An 18917-nucleotide genomic window follows, 5' to 3' on the forward strand; every position below is an offset into this window, starting at 1 on the left:
TTTAGGGAGGAGGAAGCCTTGCTGTGTGTCACTTGGTTTGCTCATAAAATTATCGTGCTGAGGTTGTTCACAGCCTTGCGATCCAGAGTCCTAGAAGGGCCATAGAGATGGTGTAGAGATGGTGGGTATTCTCAGGGCACGCAGGGTGGCCAAGGGGTTGTTGTTGAGGGCACGCAGGGTGGCCAAGGGGTTCCAGAGGAAACTCAGGAGCTGGGCAGGGCAGGAGGGGTCTGGGCACATGTGAACCAGAGCACCTCTGCTCTTGTTTGTATTATATCTTGCGCCTTCACAGAAGATTTTATTTGGACAGAGGGTTTTACAGTCAAGAAAAGTTTGGAAGCCGTGGGCCTGCGCCAGTGCGCCTATTTTCCAGGGAATGATAACCTGATGCCCAGGGAGGGGCAGAGCCCTGCAGAGGCCACACAGCAAGTGTGTAACACAGTCGGTGACAAAGAGCCCCCTCCTGCCCCTGAGCCTGCATCCTTCCCGGACAGCTTCCTACTTGTTTTCTTTTAAAAAGATCCTCGGTGGTAGACACAGGTGTTTACTTACCCACTTTATACTTTTCTATATTTAAATATAACATTTCAAAAATTACCCAAACATTTTTGTTCTTTGGGTCTGGGTCTTCCCACCTCCGCCTCCCGCTCTTGACCGACATAACTCCAGGGCGCCTCCTAGTGGCCCCCGAGTCTGTCAGCACCCTGGTGTCTGTGAGCCGCCAAGTCCTGTAGCACTGAGCCAGGAAGAACTGGGGAGTGGCGGGGGCCGGGGACAGTGGTGGGACGAGGAGGCAGGCCTGCAGCCGGTCGCCTGGTTTCCATCCCACTCCACGTTGCGCCTGTGAAAGCTGGCTCCATTCCCCGGCCCTCTGGGCCTCTGCCCCCAGGAGTGGGAACAAAGACCTTCCAGGCAGGAGAAGAGAACATCCCCTGGCTGAGCAGAGACTCGTTGTCAGAGGGTTTATATAACTTGCTTGAATTGCAGAGCCAATTTAAAAATAATTTCTGTCCATCTGGAGTGGATTTAAGAGATGAAGGGAAAGTAAATGATATAAAGCTATGGAATGTTTTAGAAAAATGCATCGAGGGGAGAGAGGTACAGGGAGTGGCACTAATTAAGCCATCCTTGCAGTGAAGGGCTCCTGGGGTATCTGCTGCCTCAGGAGGAGCTCTGCAGGCTGACTAAATGAGTTTCTGAATCTCGGAGGGGGAAGGGACCTAGTAGTAGTAGCAGCAGCAGCAACTACTGCTCACCAGGCACTTGCTGTGTGTCTTACAGCAGCCCCAGGAGGTAGGTATGATTGTTACCCCCATCTTACAGATGAGGAAACTGAGGCTCAGCGGCTGAGTAACTTGGCCGAGGCCCATGGCAGGTCATCGGCAGAGGCTGCTGTTAAGACTTACCCATGCTCTTTCCTCTCGTCGTCTGCCTCCCCAGCTTTGGCAGCCTAGCATCACCCATCACTTCCCCGTGTGTTTAGGCTTGGGCTCTGGGCCCCGTTTGCCTGGTGACCCTGGCAGAGAACCAGTCACTTGGAGCATCGGCTGCAGTTCTGCCTCCTCTGGTAGCCTCAGCTGGTGCCAGGACCACTCTGACCCGAATCTCTCTAGGGCGAGGCGTGCGGCTGTACTACATCGGAGGCGAGGTCTTCGCAGAGTGCCTCAGCGACAGTGCCATCTTTGTCCAGTCTCCCAACTGTAACCAGCGCTACGGCTGGCACCCAGCCACCGTCTGCAAGATCCCACCAGGTACCACCACCGACATACCCACCCTTTCCCTGAGGTCCTCTCCTCTGCGGCACGTGCCTGGGATGCTAGAAAGGTTTCTTCTCTCTTACCTTTTCTCCTCATGGGTGTTCGCACTGACAATCTGGAGATGCTTCCCTTGGGTTTTCTGCCTTGCTGTCTTATTGTGACCTCCCCGAACCTTCGGGGAGCAGACGCAGCATCTGACACATCTGCCTTTGATCTCTGGGTACCTGTTTATTGCCTGTGTGCATAGATGCTAAGATAGTACGCCTGCTTCCTTCCTTTTCTCCCTTCCTCCCTTCCTTCCTAAAGCCATGCCAGATGCTGTAGGGGGATGGAGGGGTGCAGAAAGTCCTTCTGCTGTCCCCACAGACCTTACCCATCAGCTGAGTGTGCAAGGCAAAGACACAAATGTGTTTAATACAAGGGAGGGTGCTACGCACCATGCAAGCAGCACAGGTAACGTGCTCTTGGATCCGAGGGGAGAAACACATTTAACTGTTAGGATGGATCAGGAAAGGCTTCATGGAGGAGAAGGCATTTGGGCTTGGAGCAGTAGGTAAGCATTAGGCATAGGGTGATGGTGGGGCGGGGACCGTGAGGGCATCCCAGGCAGAGGCCAGAGGTGATGGAGGGCAGGGCACACGTGGGCTGCACTCTGCCTGCAGTGGAGGCCGTTTAAACGACAGTCGGGAGACACGTTTAGAAAACATGATGGGACCAGGCCACGGAAGAACATGAGAAAGTTTTGCTTTTATTCAGGGGGACTGTTGAGGGTTTTCTGAGTAGGGCTACGAATCCCACCTGTACTCCAAGGGGTGGCAGTGTCACCCCAGAGGGTGGCTTGGACAGGGCCAGGCCTGGGTAGATGACCAGGCAGGTGGCTGATCTCATCCAAGGCCTCTTCACTTAGAAAGCTGAGGCAGAACGCCCCTGCCGCAGCCCACCTCTCCCAGGGCGCGCAGACGCAGAGCGTGGACTGTGCCCGGCGGGTAGAGTGTGTGGCTCAGTCCATTGCCTGCGGCGTGTGTGTGGCATGTCTTCCTGCTCACTAAGTAGCAGGTGATGGTGGAGCGGTGGGTCATGGGCTGGATCAACTTAAGAATGCAGAGTTTGAGATGCTCGTGGTGCTCTCCATTTCTGGAATGTCGTGTGGTTGCGTTTACAGAGCACACGGCTACCTTGGGGCTCACTTAGTCCTCACCAGTTATTCTAGCTCTTCAGGTGAGGAGGCATGCTGAGGAGACAAGTTCAGAGAGGTTAAGCTACCTGCAAAGGACACACAGCTAGTAAGTGGCTGAGCCAGGATGAGCCTAGGGCTGTGTGCTTCTCTGCTGCTTGCTGGGCGGGGGACCGGAACTCACCTTGGGCTCTGCTTCACCCCTCTTCCCCTCAGAAAATGAGAAGAGGAAGTCCAGATGCGCACTTGGCTTTGTGCCCATCCCCCAGCCCCGCCCTCTCCCTCTCTCTGGTTCCGGCAGAGCTGGCTGTGGTGCTGGATGTTATCTCATGGGATGTCAGAGCTGGGGGGCCTCTGAGGCCAGCCTCTCCTTTCACAAGGGAGACACGGGCTTAGAAGAGAAAGTGACCAGCCCAGAGTCACGCAGCAAGCCGAGGGGCCCAGTGCTGGCCCGTTAGTGTCACCTCAGCTCACCTTTTTGGGCATTTTTGGCATGTGCTTTTTTTTGTCTTTTATTTCTCTGATTGACACATTCCTGGCACTCAGGCGGTTGGACTTCGAACAAGAGATTTACGGTAAACTTTATGTGTGCCTGTCTCTGGTTTTATGCCTGGAGTTAGGTACACACCTTCACTTTGCCGAGAACGTCACCCCACCCCAGCCTCGTGCCCAGAGGCCAAGATGTGGCCCGGATCTCTCGCTGCCTCCTGGCCCGGGCAGAGGTGGATTTGTTGGAGGAGCCCAGGTGGGAGGTGCCCAGGACCCTCCGCCGACCTCCTGTTGGCACGGCAGGCCGGGTAGCCTCTCAGCTGGCCCGTCTCTCTGGTGCTCCCTCCATCAAAGGGCAAGGACTCCTGTCCCCCAGGAGGTCGGCCATACCCGTGCACTACGGGGGCCTCCAGGCTCGTGACCCTGCCTCTGTTCCCTGGAGTCTTGCCTTGGCCCCTTCGCCCAGGGCAGGGCCCACCTCTCCCAACCGTTTCCCTTGTTCCTGGGCTCACTTTACTGTCTTCCTCAGCCTTCCCACGGCTCTGGGAACTGGAGCTTATGGGCCACTGTTTAACTCTCCCCCCTCACCTGTGTCAGCTGCATCTCCCCATCAAGGCGGTGATGGCTTCAGGGGCAGGGACCACGTGGGCTCGCCCCCAGTGTGGTGCTGCGCGTGGAATCTGTGGCTAATGTGGGAACACTGGTCCGGGTGACCCTGGGGGTGGGGTGGGGGGCTTTAGCCAGGAGAGGAGCTCCGGACAAGTGCACTCTTCGTCCCCACGAGCACTGTTTTTGTTCTGTTGGCAGGATGCAACCTGAAGATCTTCAACAACCAGGAGTTTGCCGCCCTCCTGGCTCAATCTGTCAACCAGGGCTTCGAGGCCGTGTACCAGCTGACCCGGATGTGCACCATCCGCATGAGCTTCGTCAAGGGCTGGGGAGCCGAGTACAGGTCGGGGCTGGGGCGCTTGTCCCTGGGATGCGGGGACTGCAGGTGGCTCAGAACGCAGAGCAAGGGCTCCCCAGAGATAAGCGAGGCTGGCCCTTGCCCCGAAGAGCAGAGGGACCAGGGATCCGAGCGGGGCCAAGTCCCACTAGACGGGGAAGAGCTGAGCAGTGCTCGCCCAGTTTCTCAGGAGCTGGGAGCGTTCCATCCTCACCACAACCCTGGGTGGGGACGCTGGCATTGTCCCCGTTGTGCGGATGAGGGAACGAAGGCCCAGGGAGGGAAAGCGACTAGCCTGAAGTTGCATCATTTGCGGAAAAGCTGAGCCTAGAACTGTGTCCTCTTGGCGTCTTCCTCCTTGTTCGTTTTGGGCCGATGGTTTTAGGAAGACCCTCTCCGGGGAGTTAAGTCTTCATCTCACTGTTCCTTCTCTCCTCTGTGGCTCCATCTCTGACCCGGTGACCCTGAGGATCTAGGATATTAAAACTGAGAAGCAGGGAAGGGAGGAGGAGATTTGGGTGGTCGAAGGAACAAAATTTACTTGCTCAGAAATGATTTTTTCAGAATTTCTGAGATACTGGTTTTAACATGGCACTGGTCAGGGGTGTCCCTGGTTTGCTCTGTCGAATCTCTCGGGCCACTCTGGCGTGGGCTTAGAGAAGCCCGTTCCTTTTCCTTGCACACCTGGACAGGAGTTTCCCCTAGAGGCAGGTCTGTGTGCCCAGCCCCGACTCCGCGGCAGACACAGAGGTGCCCGCACATCAGCTGGAGCCAGTGCCTTGCAAGTTACTCTCCCCTTCTCTTCATTTTTCCAGATGTTTGGAATCCATTTTGTTTTGCAGTCATTCTGCACCCAGGCCAAACCCATTTCAGTATTGGCTCTGGGCCACCATTTATAATGAAATCCAGATGAGCATGACTTATGGAAAGTCAGATTCTCATTAGAGGATTTCGGTCCATAAAATCCTCCTCTTCCATTTACCGTACTTTAGCTGCTGTTCTCCGTGTCTGCCCCACAGTGCCAGGGAACACAGCACCTTGGTCTCTGGGGTCTCTCTCAAATCCGGGATGAATGACCCGTTGAGCTATCCGAGTGGTCAGCCGTCGGAGAACTTACAACCCAGTTATAATGGCCTGAGATTAGCCCAGGCCCAAAGGCCCAGCCCGAGGGATGTTTTAGCTCACCTTTTGGCCTTGGCTGAATCATTTAGGGAGCAAGAGTTAAAAGGTTAGAAAATTAATCTTCTTTTTAGTTGGGGAAGGGAAATATTTAAAGATGGACACGGTGGAAAAGAGCCAGAGGGAGGTCCATTTATCCCTGTTAGCACTCAGACTGCAGTCTAGAGGGCCACACTCAGGCACCCAGGTCAGGCAGGCACGCCAGGGCCGAGTCTGCAAGCCCGTTTCTAATCCTCCACTCGGGAGAAGCGCAGGCCAAGCAAGCAGGGTGGTGACCTCAGGCCAGCGGCTCTTGACCTGGCGCGGCACTGCAGTCCTCCAGGTTCAAGTGCTTGGGAAGAGGCCCCTGCTGGCAGAAGCCTTTCCCTGGGGGCACTGTGTCACCGTGCGGGACATACTGCCGGCACACCCAGTCCTGTGCAGCCCACCACGTCACTGCCACCTGGCAGCGCCGCAGAGCAATCTAACTGGTGGTGCGGCCCCTTCCCAGAACAGCCTCGCCCTCCTCCTGTCTCCGGGGCCAAGGAGAGTAAGGTTTCACCCCTTCCTGTGAGGTGGCTGAAAGCAGAGCCCAGGCCTCTCACCTCCAGCTGGCACCAGCGCCTCCGGCCTCAGCAGATAGCCTTTGCTCAGTGGAGGCCTTTGGGAGCCTGCCTGCAAGCTGCGTCATCAACCAGCCCGAATTTAGACGAAGTGCTTTGGGGAAAAGAAACGTGTGGTGTGCCTTGGTTTTTTCCAGTAATTGTTCCACGGCTCGCTCTGCTCGTAAGATTTTCCAAAATAAGGCCATAGATGGGAATTGTATCAGCACATTGGGGACCGACAGCATGTGGACTCTGTCGGCGCCCTGTAAGAAACACCCCTCAATCAGGCAGACGCACGTCATCGCGGCCTGCTGGGGGTAGGTCGGGGCTGAAGGCAGGGGAGCTGTAGGTGCCCTCTCAGGACAGGGGGACCAGAGAGACCTTTGCTCTGGCTGAGGTTCTCCATCAGGAGCCCATCAAGGCAACCGGGGGGCCTTTGGGGTACCCTGGAATTTGCCTTACATGTTTCTCTTTAAGGGGGCCACGTCCTTCCCTGGTGCAGGAGAACCTGATTTACTCAAAGCCCTTCCTGCTTGGAGTTTGGCCCGGCAGTTTCAGCAAGTTAGTGGCACCTCCTCCAGGACAGGGTCTAGCAAGGCAGTCCATATCTCTGGCTCTGGGAAGAAGCCTGTCACCAAAGCGGGAAAAGGCATTCTGACATGTGTGTGTGTGCTTCTGGACATTCTTAACATCCCCCAACCCACCCCTTTCCCAATGTCTTGCAGGAGGCAGACCGTGACCAGCACCCCCTGCTGGATCGAGCTGCACCTGAATGGGCCTTTGCAGTGGCTTGACAAGGTCCTCACCCAGATGGGCTCCCCAAGCATCCGCTGCTCCAGTGTGTCTTAGAGACATTGGGTGTGAAGGGGGAGGGCGGGGAGGGTGGGCTTGGGGAAAATGGCCATGTAGGAGGTGGAGAAATCAGAACTCAAATCACGGTTGTCAAAGAAGAAGAAATTTTTCTCCCTCAACCAAAGTGGCACGAGCCTGTTTTACAGAACATGAAAGCAAACCCAGAGATGGATTTTTATGAACAGCTGTGTCTGCTGAACACATCTGCCCTTTGGCCCTGGTGTGAAGGGCAAGAAATGGCTTCTGCTCTGGTGGCTTGAGCAAACAGGTAGTATTTTACCACCTGCCCCCTCCCCCAGCCCCCTTTTCTTTTAATGACAGCAAACTGAGATGTCACTGCCCAACAGGAAACGGCCCTGTGGTCAGGACCGAGTGCGGAATTCGCCGTGGGCACTCTAGAGGCAGGGAGAAGCCGGCAGGCAGGGGTATAAGCGCACCTCGGGCCCAGCCCTCCTCTTCCAGTGAGCATTCCTGAACCCCAGCAGCGGCAGACCTTGCACCCTGGGGGCTGAATTGACTTGGGGTGGGGAGGGGTCTTGTCTGTCTCCACCCTTCGGGGAGCATACTGATTGGTGTGAGCGAGTGTGTCCGGAACCGAGCGCACAGGGACCGGTGGGAAGAGGTGGTGACACCTCTTCTTTAAAAACACTCTTAAAGTTGTCTGCATTTGCAGCAGTTGGAAGGATCTGTCGAGGCTCAGGCACGTAGGAAATGTATAGTTTGTAGCATCACGGTAATCTCAAAGAGATCTGAATTATGTGAAGTGTCCCCGGGAGGCAGGAGGCAGCCGTCCGTGATGGTGTTCGGGCTGAGGCAGCGCCACCACGCTGCGCGGGTCCCCGGTCACCTGTAAGAGCTCGCTCCGCTTCCTCATGCATTCGGCTGCGCTGGCTGATGTAGTCAGTTGCGTTAATTAAATGAACTTTATCGTATGCTCTTTTAAACCTTTGTTTTATATTTAAAAAAAAAAAACACAAAAAACCCCGGGTTGGCACGTTGATTGGGAAACCAGAGGGGGACCCAGCAACTTCTCCCCCAAAGTGAAGCTTTTCCAGGTTTTGTTGAGAAGGCACCTGCCAGCACTTTTGGAAGCTGAAATTTACAGAAGCAAATTCACCAGGAGGGAAAGATCTCAGGCCAACACAAAAGCAAATGAAAGGGCTATTAAAAATTTTTTTTACACCTTTGAAAATTGCAGGTTTGGTGCAAAGAGGTCTGTCATCTTTCCCCTGGGATATGAGATTATCTAGCTCACAGCAGAGGATCATCAGTGACAACTCTAGCAGTTACAGTGTGTAATAAGTACTGCTCCCAGTGGCAATTAGTGAGGAAACTACTGTAAGTTATTTCAACTGGAAAAAAAAAAAAAAAAAAGAGCCCTCTTCTACTGGCCTTTTGCAGAATACAGCAGATGGAATTGCCACTTGCAATTGGTACTTTATACTTTGCTGCTGTTTTTGTATGAAATGACTTATCCCATATTTTTGCATGGATTTCTACCAGGAAAAATAAAGGGATTTCCTATGGAAGTCCTGTCTTAATTGCAGGTGAAGGGAAGAAAGTGTACACTTTTGGCAGGTATAAACCTCAAATGTGATGACATTTCTGATGCTATGTAGAGATGTTGGGGGCTTCCTGGGTGCCTCACTTACAGGATCCTAGGCCTCTGAAGCTCCAGCCCTGAAGTTTCCAGGTAGGAGAGCTGCTTGCCAAGCCTCCAGAGGACACAGGAAGAGACAAGAGTACCTTGCCAGACCTGGACTGGTCTTTGCGCAGGACTGTCGACACAGAGCCGGAGACGGTGTGTAGTCCCTCACTCCACCTGAGGGGGCCAGATACTGCAAGTCTGAAGTTCGTGCCTGGTATGAAATGATGGTGGACTGCTTCTTTTAGATACAGGAAATCATCTGAACCTCCTGGATGTGTGTTCCTGCTCCCAGTCAGGTCTGAGACTCATGGTATGACTTCTTATTCCATTTTGGCCTCGGCTGAAGCCATCGTGGTGCCCCCTCTAGAAGCCATGGAGAGCAGTCTCTGAGGGCCCGCGTTCTCCACCTGCTAACGTGATCTCCTGTGAGGGCTTCCTACGGCGCACAGCTGTCCCCCAGGTACTTGGGAACCGGCTTCAGGTACAGCCCAATTTGGGTGATCTTGTTGGTCACATCTGGCTGCATTTGGATGGTGTCTCAGAACCCTCAGTGCTCAAAGCTAAAGGCTACTTCTAGGAGGCGTGAAGTTGTAATTTTGTGTTTTTCCGAGAGCTACTTGCTTGGCCCTTTTTCTTTATAGACTAGACTGCTGGAGGAGGATGAGAGGAAAAAGTGGGAAAGCCCACCTTCAGCACCATTGAAAAGAAATTTGGTTGTACCCAGAGGTTAGGATCTGGTTTCATTCCCACCCTAGAGGCTGCGTAGGTGGCTTTGAGGCACATGTAATATTAGTGTCCTTTTCAAGTCATAAAAATAGTTTAAAGATCCTATTGCCTGAAGGCATTTATACATTGAAAAACTTAAAGGACAGCTGAAAGGGGCAGGAGGAAATCGGGGCAGTTCTGGGGGGTGACGGTGGCTGTTGGAGACCCTTTTCAGTGCCGTCCTCCAGGCTGCACAACGTGCCTCGCTTCCCTGCCCCGGGCTCCCCGCCAGGCCACCTTCACCTTGCGGCTTGTGCTGACGCTGACCTGAGAGCAGCTAGAGCGCGGGGGCCCTGGATCCTGGCCTCAGCGCCTCCCTCAGGAGCCAGCTTGTATTCCCTTTCCTCTCCGCCCACTCCCTCCCCCCTCCTAACTTTATTTAGTACTTGGAGCCTTCCAGTGCAAGTAGGTAGCCGCCCCAGCGGTTCGGGTTACAGGCCTGTGCTGGCCAGTCTTCTCTGCTGGCCACCTTCCTGGCAGGCTGCAGATCTGACATTCTGAGACAAGCCCAGAGTCAGGAGCGGGGACTTGGACTCTTAGGAAGAACAGACATGAGGGCAAGGCTGCTGGCAGACTTTTCCATTGTCCTTATGTTGTCTGTGCTGTATTTTTTTATTTACCATGGTGATTATTTTTTTAAATCATTGTTAATGTATTGGAATGAGCTGTAGCACGTATCTTGTGCTTAGTTTGTTTTTCTCCATCTCCCTCTGGCTTCCTAGAGTTTGGACGTATTCCAGGGCTAAATGCTTTTACTCACACCGCAGAAAAAGGTTTTCTTTAAGTAACGCGTGCATGTCATGCATGTATGTGAGTAGCTTGGGGAGACGGCAGATATCTGATTTCATTCTCAGCCCCAAGCTGCCATTTCTGAGGCTCCGTGAGGGTCTCTGCGGGGTGAGAGCTCACATTAGAGCGCTCATTAGGCCACTCTCTGTAGTCCTTAAAAGGAGAAGGGAGGGACAGGAATCTGCAGACTGCTCAGGGGACTGTTTGTTTGCCAAGGGGGTTACCAAGTAGCAAGAGAGGGCATGAGTTTGGTTCCGGGCCCTGTGTCTTACTGTGTGACTAAGTGGCACAGTTGGGAGTTTTTCCCAAATCTAACATCTTTGCTAGAAGAAAACCTCAACACAGCTAAGTTGTACCATTTTTCTTGGTGTGGCGTAGATGTTCCCTTCTCGAACCCCTTCAAATGACAGTCTTTCAGGAGTATCAGCCACTCCGCAAGTGGGTGGGAAAGCAGAAAAACGTATGGATCAAAAATGAGGCACCTCTGATGGAAGAGCGGGGAAATGACTTGCGCTACAGGCAACCTTTCAGAAACACAGCTACCACATGCAAAAACTCGCATATTGTGTAAACTGGATTGAGAAATTCTCTCAAGTGATCCTGTAATTTTTTTCTTTTATGCTAAAGTAATGTACACTCGAGCATTCTGGTGTTTTTATATTTATGTAATAATTTCTTAAAACCATTCAAGACAGATAACTATTTAATTTTTTGAAGAAAGTTGGAAAAGGCTCTCCTCCCAAGGACAGTGGCTGGGAAGAGACGGGGCACAGCCAGTTCCAAACGCTGGTAGAGGGTGCAGTGGCTTTTGGGCTCAGCACCTGGGACGACTGACCCAGGCTGGCTCCCCACGTGGCAGCATGTGACACAGGCAGCTCAGAGTCGAATACAGGCCCTTACGTGGGGGCCTCTGAACCAAGCCCCTCTCCCTTCCTAGGGGTGAGAACTGTCCAGAGGGATGAAGCCATCTTCCTCCAGGAAGCCTTCATTCACCCTCAGTGCTGCTGTTGCAACTAGGCTGTTCTGGGCAGGACGCCTGTTTGGGTGTGCGTTTGGGTGGGGAAAAAGAACGCGGAGGATGTTGATTACCTTCCCTTCTCAGCCAGCCTGACCTTTTAATACCTTTGTAAAAAGCATGTATGTATTTATAGTGTTTTAGATTTTTCTAACTTTTATCTTAAGAGCAGAGCACCTGTTTAAGCATTGTACCCCCTATTGTTAAAGAACTGTGTCCTCTCTCTCCTTCTCTCTCCCCTGTAAGTGCCCTTCTAATAAACTTTTCATTGAAAAGCTGCTGGGCCAGAAGCTCGCTCTCATTCTCGCTGCCATGTCTGAGTGGAGAGAAGAGGTTAAAGGGCCCCAGGGGCTTCAGAGAAACGTGTCTCCAAGCCCAAGTGCACTTTGACCAAGGATGTGCCAGGTCCCATTCTGCCACAGCCCCGCTGCCCTCATTCACTCACCGAGGGCAACACGCAGTGCCAGCCAGTCCTGCAGGGACAGCAGGAGCCTCCGGGTCAGGCACGTGAAGGTGTCCAGTCTCCCAGTTGGCGCGTCTCCCAGCGCTGCACAAGTCCCAGCGACGCTGTCTCCGCGTTGTTACTTCGCGTTCATTCCCTTTGTATTTGAGAGCCTTTGGCAAGTGCGTGGACGCCACCGGATTAATCTTGCCACAGGCAATGGAGGTAGGTTTCAGGTTCCGAAAGAAGCAGGTTTCCACACTCTCCAGCTCACATGACTGCGCTCCTGTGAAAATCCATTTTAAATTCCAAACGCCCAAGGAGAAAGAGGCTTCAAAACTGTTTTCCATGGCCGAATCTTACACTGACCCCAGCTGATGTGGATTAAGAAACAGGATGATGAAAATGAATAAACAATTTCGGGGAGGCGGAAGGGAGCTGGCGTAATTCTCTAGCTGGGCCACTTCTACAGCAGCCTTCCCTCCCTGGACCTCACCGGAGTCCACACATGCTGTACCAGGAGGGAGGCAGATTTCCCAGGAATGGCACCCACGTGCCTATAGGTTTGGCCTCCATGAACTACATCAAATCCCTGCCTTCATTGTTATTTGGCCAGTTCTAGCCTCCCGCCCCTAAACGACTTTCCCCAAGGTTTTATCTAGTCAGTCTCTCGGCAAAATGACTCGCACATCCCTACCTCTAAACCAACCTGTTCCTTGAGCGCCACAACTTTAAATTCCGGCTGCCTGTGAAACGCGATCCAAAACAACTCCCCCAAACTGAATCATCTCCCATCTTGCCCAAGCAAGCTCCCTTTCCTGACTCTCTGTGTTTATCGGGAGCCCCCCCCCCCCGCCGCCCCACCTTCTCCAAGTCCTGGGCAGCTTGATGCTTTTCTTTTCCTTGCTCCCCGCCACCTCCCACCTCTGCAGCTGCCCCTGGTGATCCAGCCTCCCTTTTGGAAAGGCCCTGAATGTCCGCTCTCCTCTTTTTCTCAGGCCTGCACCTCCCCCGTCCATGGGGGTATCCCCAGACCAGTGTATGTACTCTTGACATTCCTCCCTGAGAGAGCTCATCTAACCTGTGTGATTTCAAGCCACGTAAATGCTAAGGACTCCCAAATCAGTATTTCTAGCCCAAACATCAATCCCCAGCTTCAGACTCATATCCCAACAGCCTGCTGGCTACTGGTAAGTGGAGGTGCCACAAGTACCTCAAAACTCAGTTTAAAAACCGGAAGTCATCCTTGCCCTTACTGAACCATCGCCCTCTCCTGGCCTTCAGTCCCGCTTTATCAAAATCCTTTACTCAGCCCATGGCCACGAAGTCACAGTCGTCCACCACTCCCTCACGCCCCACATCCGACCAGCCCTGTCCCTCCGTGCTCTCGGCCCTGTACTCCAGGCCCTCTGTCACCTGGACAACTGCATGGCTTCCTAACCACTCTTTGAGCCTCCAGCCTGCTTTCCCATAAATGTACCATCCACACTGCCCCCAGTGGCCTCCCTGACCTTAGACGGCGCCAGAGTCCACAGCACAAATTCTAAGGCTTTGTGTTAGCCTTAGACAACAAAGGTGTCTAAGTGACCCTTACCACCTGGCCCCTGTCCAGCTCTCACAGCTTGCTGCCTCGCCCCTGCAACCCAGTGTCGTGTTAAGCGCAGTTCCTCATGTATCACACCAGTCCACACCCTGCTTCTCCCGCCCTGCCTGACACCACCAATTCACTGGGCTAACCTTCCCGAATGCTCTGAGACTCACTTCAGAAAGGAAGCCTTGTGTGAATCTTCCTTGAGAGCAGGGTCTATATCTTATTCTTGTATCCTCAGCTGCTTTTGGCCACCACATATTTTTGCTGAATTCACTGAATGAATTGGTGCCTGTATCTAGTAGATTTTACCTTAGCAATGTCTTTTCCATCCATTTTCACTGTGCTGTCCTATACAAGTCCTTATGTATGGTTGAAGGAATACCACCAAAATAAAGTTCCTGATTACCTTTTATCACAGCTATTCCAATATTCTCCTAATTTGTCACCCTCTAGTCCAGGGATGGCAAGTACAGGGCAAAATTACCAACTTTCACTAGTTCTCTATCCATGCAAAAACCACTCATCACAGTGCTGGGTCCATTCTCAGCTTCAGAATCCTTCTCAACACAGCTCTCCAGGCAGACTGGTAATCAATTGGTGTTGGCTAGTCCTGCTGCCAGATTTTCCTGGAATTAATTACAGTTACATGTCTTCTACTCGAAACCCGCTGGCTCCTTGATTACCTCCCGAGTAGGCACAAAGCGGAATTCCAAGGTTCTCAGCATCACTCCATCCTTATCTACCACCATTTCTCTAGCTGGACTACTGGGGTTTCCCCAACATAACCCCTTGCTTTCTTATCTCCATACCTTTGTTCATGCCATAGCTTCCACTAAGAATTTTGCAGGCTTCACCCACGTATCTGCCCAAATTCTTATCCCCAAACGCTCAAGTCAAGCATCACTTCCTCAAAGTCAATGGGTCTCAAAGTGTGGTCTCCGGTCAGCAACATCAGTATCACCTGGGAAGTTAGAAACCCACATTCCCCCAGACCTCCTGAATCAGGAATCCTGGGGTGGGGCCCTCCAGGTGATTCCGACATGGGCTCATGATTGAGAGCCACTGCTCCAAGATGCACATCACGCTCTTCCCAACCCACTCGGCGCTCTCCTTCCACAGCAATTAAGGCTGGACACAGCACTCTTCACATCCTGCCCAGCATTCGACCTTTTGTAGCCTCACTCTGCTCGCCCCCTTCTCCCACCTGAGTTAGACAATGAGCTGCTAGGGAAGAGAACCCACGTCCTTACCCAAGTCTGCAGGTTCGGCCACGGCCAGCACAGTCTGTCACCAAGGAGGGTCCCAGCCAGTGCTGGCTGCACTGAGTCCTTGTTTCAGCTCTCATCAGGATCAAGGAACAGGTTGCAGTTGCTCGTCCTTAACTTCCAGTTTGAGGCCTTCTAACACCATTGATGAATTCCTGAGATTTCCTGGAACAACAGGATTGATGCAGACCATGTCCTTGGGCTTCAAAGGAACAGACTCTTCTCTCCTAAATTATGCTGCTGTTTCCATGAGTTCCTACCCCAGGCCTCACTCAGCCTACATTTTGTAGCATTAAAGCCGCCTGGTCGATAAGAGAAAAGGGAGAGGCAGTGGTTGGTCACATGCTTCACAGGAGAGCCCGGGAGGCTTTCTGTGACCCATTTATGCCTCGCAGATTTATAGCTGTGAGGATCAAGTATTTGAGCCTATCAACATATACACAGATAAAAAAGGATTTTAGAGGGAAAAAAAAGTTTTCTTCCCAAACCTGTGTTCTAAAGATGCAGTTAGTTATAACCATTAGGTCCAGGTTTTGAATCAATGCTTTTCCAACAGGAAACAAAGTAAAACAGCACATCATTTAGAGCTGGGCCAGGGCTCAGTAGTGTTCAGCAAAAGATCACGCTGTTGCTATTACCTCTTTTCAATTCTTCATTCTGCAAATCAAAGAAACACCTCAGAATCGAGAAAGATACTTCCTATACTAGAGGAACTGTAACACACACTTAACTCTGAACAAAGACACCTACATTAGGAGCAAGGCTGGTGATGTTAATAACAGGCACAGGTAATGCCCAAAATATAAAACTTAGAAAACGTCTAAGACCCTTTCTGCAAGAGCTTACATGCCAAAGGGGCAAGGATGGATCACTAAACTAAACCCCAAGTGGAATCTAAGTCAAAACTAGAACTTTGCCCTGCACTGTGAGCATGACGCTTTCAGGAACATACAAATTATGGGCAAGTTAACTGTTACAGTGTTGTTTTTAAATCTTGTACTAAGGGGGTACCCTTGACCTGATTTTTCACACTTTCTCCTCCTACAGTCCTCTATGAGATGGGTATTTAATGATAGAATGCTGTAGCTAAACTGTCTTGCCTATTTTAAAGTTTTTTGGGTCGGGGGTGAAAGGCAGCTCTTAACTCATCCAGCATTCTCGGTCTCCATCAGTCAGAACGTTCAATGAATCAAACCGCTGACCACACTGGACACATGTTGGCTAAATTTAGCTTTGTATCAGCAAACACTCCAGCTCAGAATAGTTCAGGGAGCTCTCATCTTACCCTTAGACAGTGATTCTTCAAAGACTGTTTTTCCACGGCAGGCCAAGGCAGGGCAAGGGGCACTCCACGTGCTCTCTCGATGGCCACTGTCAAGAGACTGACCCAAGGTTAAGGGAATCCGACAGGCCACGGCAAAGATGTTTATCCTCACCTCTCCATGGTGGGAACACGAAGTTAGCAACAGATCACATTTCCTTTGTTATAAGTAGTTTGCAGTAATGGCTTGACACGCTCTATGGGCCTTGAACCACATCCCATATTACTCAGCCATCTAAGTCTAGCATCCCTGAATCTCCAGCTTCTCTGAATTAGATGTGGCCAAGTTCTATAAAAAGAGAGCAAGCAAACTGGTTCTGTCAATCTTCTCATATTCTGGCAGGATAACATATCTTAAAATTATAAAAATATCTATGTCTTCATCACTCTAAAATTATTACATAACATATGATTTTCTCAGGGAAGTAAAAAGTTTATTCTTATCTCTCCCTACCTCCCAACACTCATGGACCTTAAAACTTTAGGATCATGGTCATCAAAACTATTGAATGCAAGTCCAAACCAGCTTTAAGTGCCCACTATGTGCCAGACACCATGCTACACAAATAGAAAAATGTTTAAGGAAAAAAAAAAGCCGAGGTTCTTGTTTTAAATCCCAGATGGACAGTCCATAATAACTTATTGTGGCATGTACATAGGTCACTTTAGATAGAATGCAATTTTTATTACAATATTAGCTCATGATCACTCTTCTTAAAATGGGCCTTTAGTAGGTACCACTGGACACTTTAATCTCACATCTCCCCTAGAAGGGGCCAATACCCCCAGATAGCTGAGATCTTGAAAACATGACTTGATATTATACATTTAAATGGTGGATTCTTAAAAGAGTGAGTTTGACAAACTCTTAGATTATTTGCTGTTTATGCCTAATCCAATAAAGGAAGGCTTCCCCACCCCCCCCAAAAAAAACCCAACAAAATCATAAAAATACACATAAGCAGACTTTATAAATAAATCACATTTTAATCACCTGGCTTTGTTTAATCCACAAAATCAAGTTCACAGCTTTTTCTAGTTTGTTTTCCCTAACCACGTGACCTAATGTATTTTCTGAAACCTTTCATGTTTTAAGAAAAATATGTTCCACCTTTCATCTTGCAACCCCAGGGCCAGCTTCCCTTATATTCCCAGTCAATGGCTGATGCAGTTACCTCAAAGAAACACTGATGGAATGATGGTAAACTACAGTCTCAAAGACCTTCAGATAGTGAAAAAAGAAAAGAAAGAAAAAGAAAAAAGTATCAAGCAAGATAGCCTCCAATGTTCCCTGGAATGGCTCCAATCACTGAAACCTTCCCTCCTGCAGTCACCCTGGCCCGGAACCTGGAGCATTCCAGTCATTCTGCCATCTGTCAGGTTCTGCAGTGCTTAGAAGGTGTTGCACAAAGGTGTCTGAAACTTGTTTCTGCTGGTGACCTAAGAGGTTCCTACCCACACTAGGCCAGCAGCAGTTCTCAGGCCATGTGCCCTGAGCCAGTTTAGAGCCATGGCAGTGACTACCACAGTAAAGGCTCATGACATGCATTACAAAGTGCCTACGAAAACAGAAAATAAGGATTACATTTGCTCTATTTCCCACTCTTCCTCTGGAAACTTTCCCCTTGGTGATCATTTCCCCTAGAGCTGACCCACTGAGCCCTGGAAGTAACACAAGGTACTCAGGGATTCACTGCCTAACATTTCATATCCTTTCCCACCAAGCCCACTCCTTAGTGTTACTATTTTGGCAGTGATCTCTGGCTTTCAGAAAGAGAAAAGGAAACTTGCCTTGTTTTGAGGGTATGAGTTGTGACAACACAGCTCTGCCATCTCAGGTAGCGAACTCTAAGAAAGAAAACTTTCTCCACGGTAACACTAATGCAAAAATCTCAGGATATGATCATACCGTTTCAGTGGCCTATAGAGGGAATTCCTTAAGCTTCTCTCTCTCTTACACACGCATACCGACAGACCCACAACTTGGTAGAGGAGGGTTTATTTTATCCCTACCAGAGTGGGAAACCCTTGCATCATTTACTACAGTCTAAAAATTCACAATGGTTTCTCAGTACTTTCTAGCATGAGCTCAGATACTGTATTTCAAATGAAATGACCAGATGCATTTTTTTTTTTTTTTTTTTTAGCTAGAGACTAACCTGAGGGCCAGTGGCTTTGGCACATAGTCTATACTACAGCACAGATTAAATCTTTCCTCCCATCGAAAGCATCAAACCTCAGAGCAGCAAGTTCCTTGACAGAAAGAATCCAGAACCCAGGAAAGGTGGCACAGGCTCCCGATCTGCAGTGATCACGTGTGAACGCGGGGAACGCTGCTTAGAAGACTGACCAGGAATGGCCTGGTGGTTCTTCGCCTTTAACTTGGTCCTATCACACAGGCCTTGGAGCCTCATCCCACCCCTGTTCCTAGAGCAAAAAAGCGTATTTGAGAATTCCTCACTCCTTATTGTCATTCTCACTCCCCCACGATATTCTGAGGGAGGAGAGATGTCTGCTTTACCCCCTACTAAAAACTAAAATTCACGGGAGCCTATAAACAAGTCAGGCGGCCAACATGATGATGGGGAGCTCAGCAAAAGATGACTGGGTTGAGTAGGGAAGTAGCTCAGGTAGAGGGAGCTAGGGTCTTTGGTAGTCAAGCCCTAGCATGAATAATTTAGTGTTCTTCATCAGACGAAAGGCCTTCAATTTCATCTCTGTCTCCCCCAATTGCCATCCAGAAAGCTTTGGCCACCTGTGGAGAGAAGCAAGCAACAAACTGTAGGCAACAACCGAATTTCAGCTCGTTTCATATGTTATACACAGAACTGATTAAGACTTAAAATTCTACATCCTGCCCTCCAGCGCTCTGGCAACATCTATCAAAACCCCCTGAACACCCTGACCCATGACTTCTACTCCTAGACTTTTTACTGAGGATATAATCAGAGCTGTTTACACAGGTGATGTATAAGGATACACACAGCTTCACTACAGAAGAAAAAAAAGGCACATGACCTAAATGTCCAAAACGGAAACTGGATACATTATGACACATTTATACAATGGAATACCATAAACCATATACATTTCCTGCCAA

General features: G+C 50.6%; 2 protein-coding genes and 1 long non-coding RNA gene across 8 annotated transcripts in view; 1 reads left to right on the forward strand and 2 right to left on the reverse strand.

Annotated features, from left to right (window-relative positions):
• The window catches only part of SMAD3 (SMAD family member 3), a 119872-nt gene extending 108396 nt beyond the window's left edge, over positions 1-11476 (forward strand). For 3 of the 4 annotated variants that reach the window (XM_067751691.1, XM_067751699.1, XM_067751695.1), the window contains exons 7-9: positions 1614-1751; positions 4228-4372; positions 6855-11476. In XM_067751691.1, the coding sequence (XP_067607792.1) occupies positions 1614-1751; positions 4228-4372; positions 6855-6978 (407 nt within the window). In that variant the 3' untranslated portion in view covers positions 6979-11476. The remainder of the gene's footprint in view (positions 1-1613; positions 1752-4227; positions 4373-6854) is intronic. The other variant, XR_010946401.1, reaches the window with a different exon arrangement.
• LOC137231206 (uncharacterized) lies at positions 10869-15775 on the reverse strand. The gene is made up of 4 exons (XR_010946408.1): positions 14985-15775; positions 14482-14661; positions 11644-11926; positions 10869-11219 (listed from the first exon to the last, which is right to left on the reverse strand). It is a non-coding gene; the product is annotated as an uncharacterized lncRNA (long non-coding RNA).
• Positions 15776-16784: 1009 nt separating this feature from the next.
• The window catches only part of AAGAB (alpha and gamma adaptin binding protein), an 86659-nt gene continuing 84526 nt past the window's right edge, over positions 16785-18917 (reverse strand). For all 3 annotated transcript variants that reach the window (XM_067751708.1, XM_067751713.1, XM_067751703.1), the window contains one exon: positions 16785-18572. In XM_067751708.1, the coding sequence (XP_067607809.1) occupies positions 18495-18572 (78 nt within the window). In that variant the 3' untranslated portion in view covers positions 16785-18494. The remainder of the gene's footprint in view (positions 18573-18917) is intronic.

Source organism: Pseudorca crassidens, chromosome 1 (genome assembly GCF_039906515.1).
Source record: "Pseudorca crassidens isolate mPseCra1 chromosome 1, mPseCra1.hap1, whole genome shotgun sequence".
NCBI lineage: Eukaryota > Metazoa > Chordata > Mammalia > Artiodactyla > Delphinidae > Pseudorca > Pseudorca crassidens.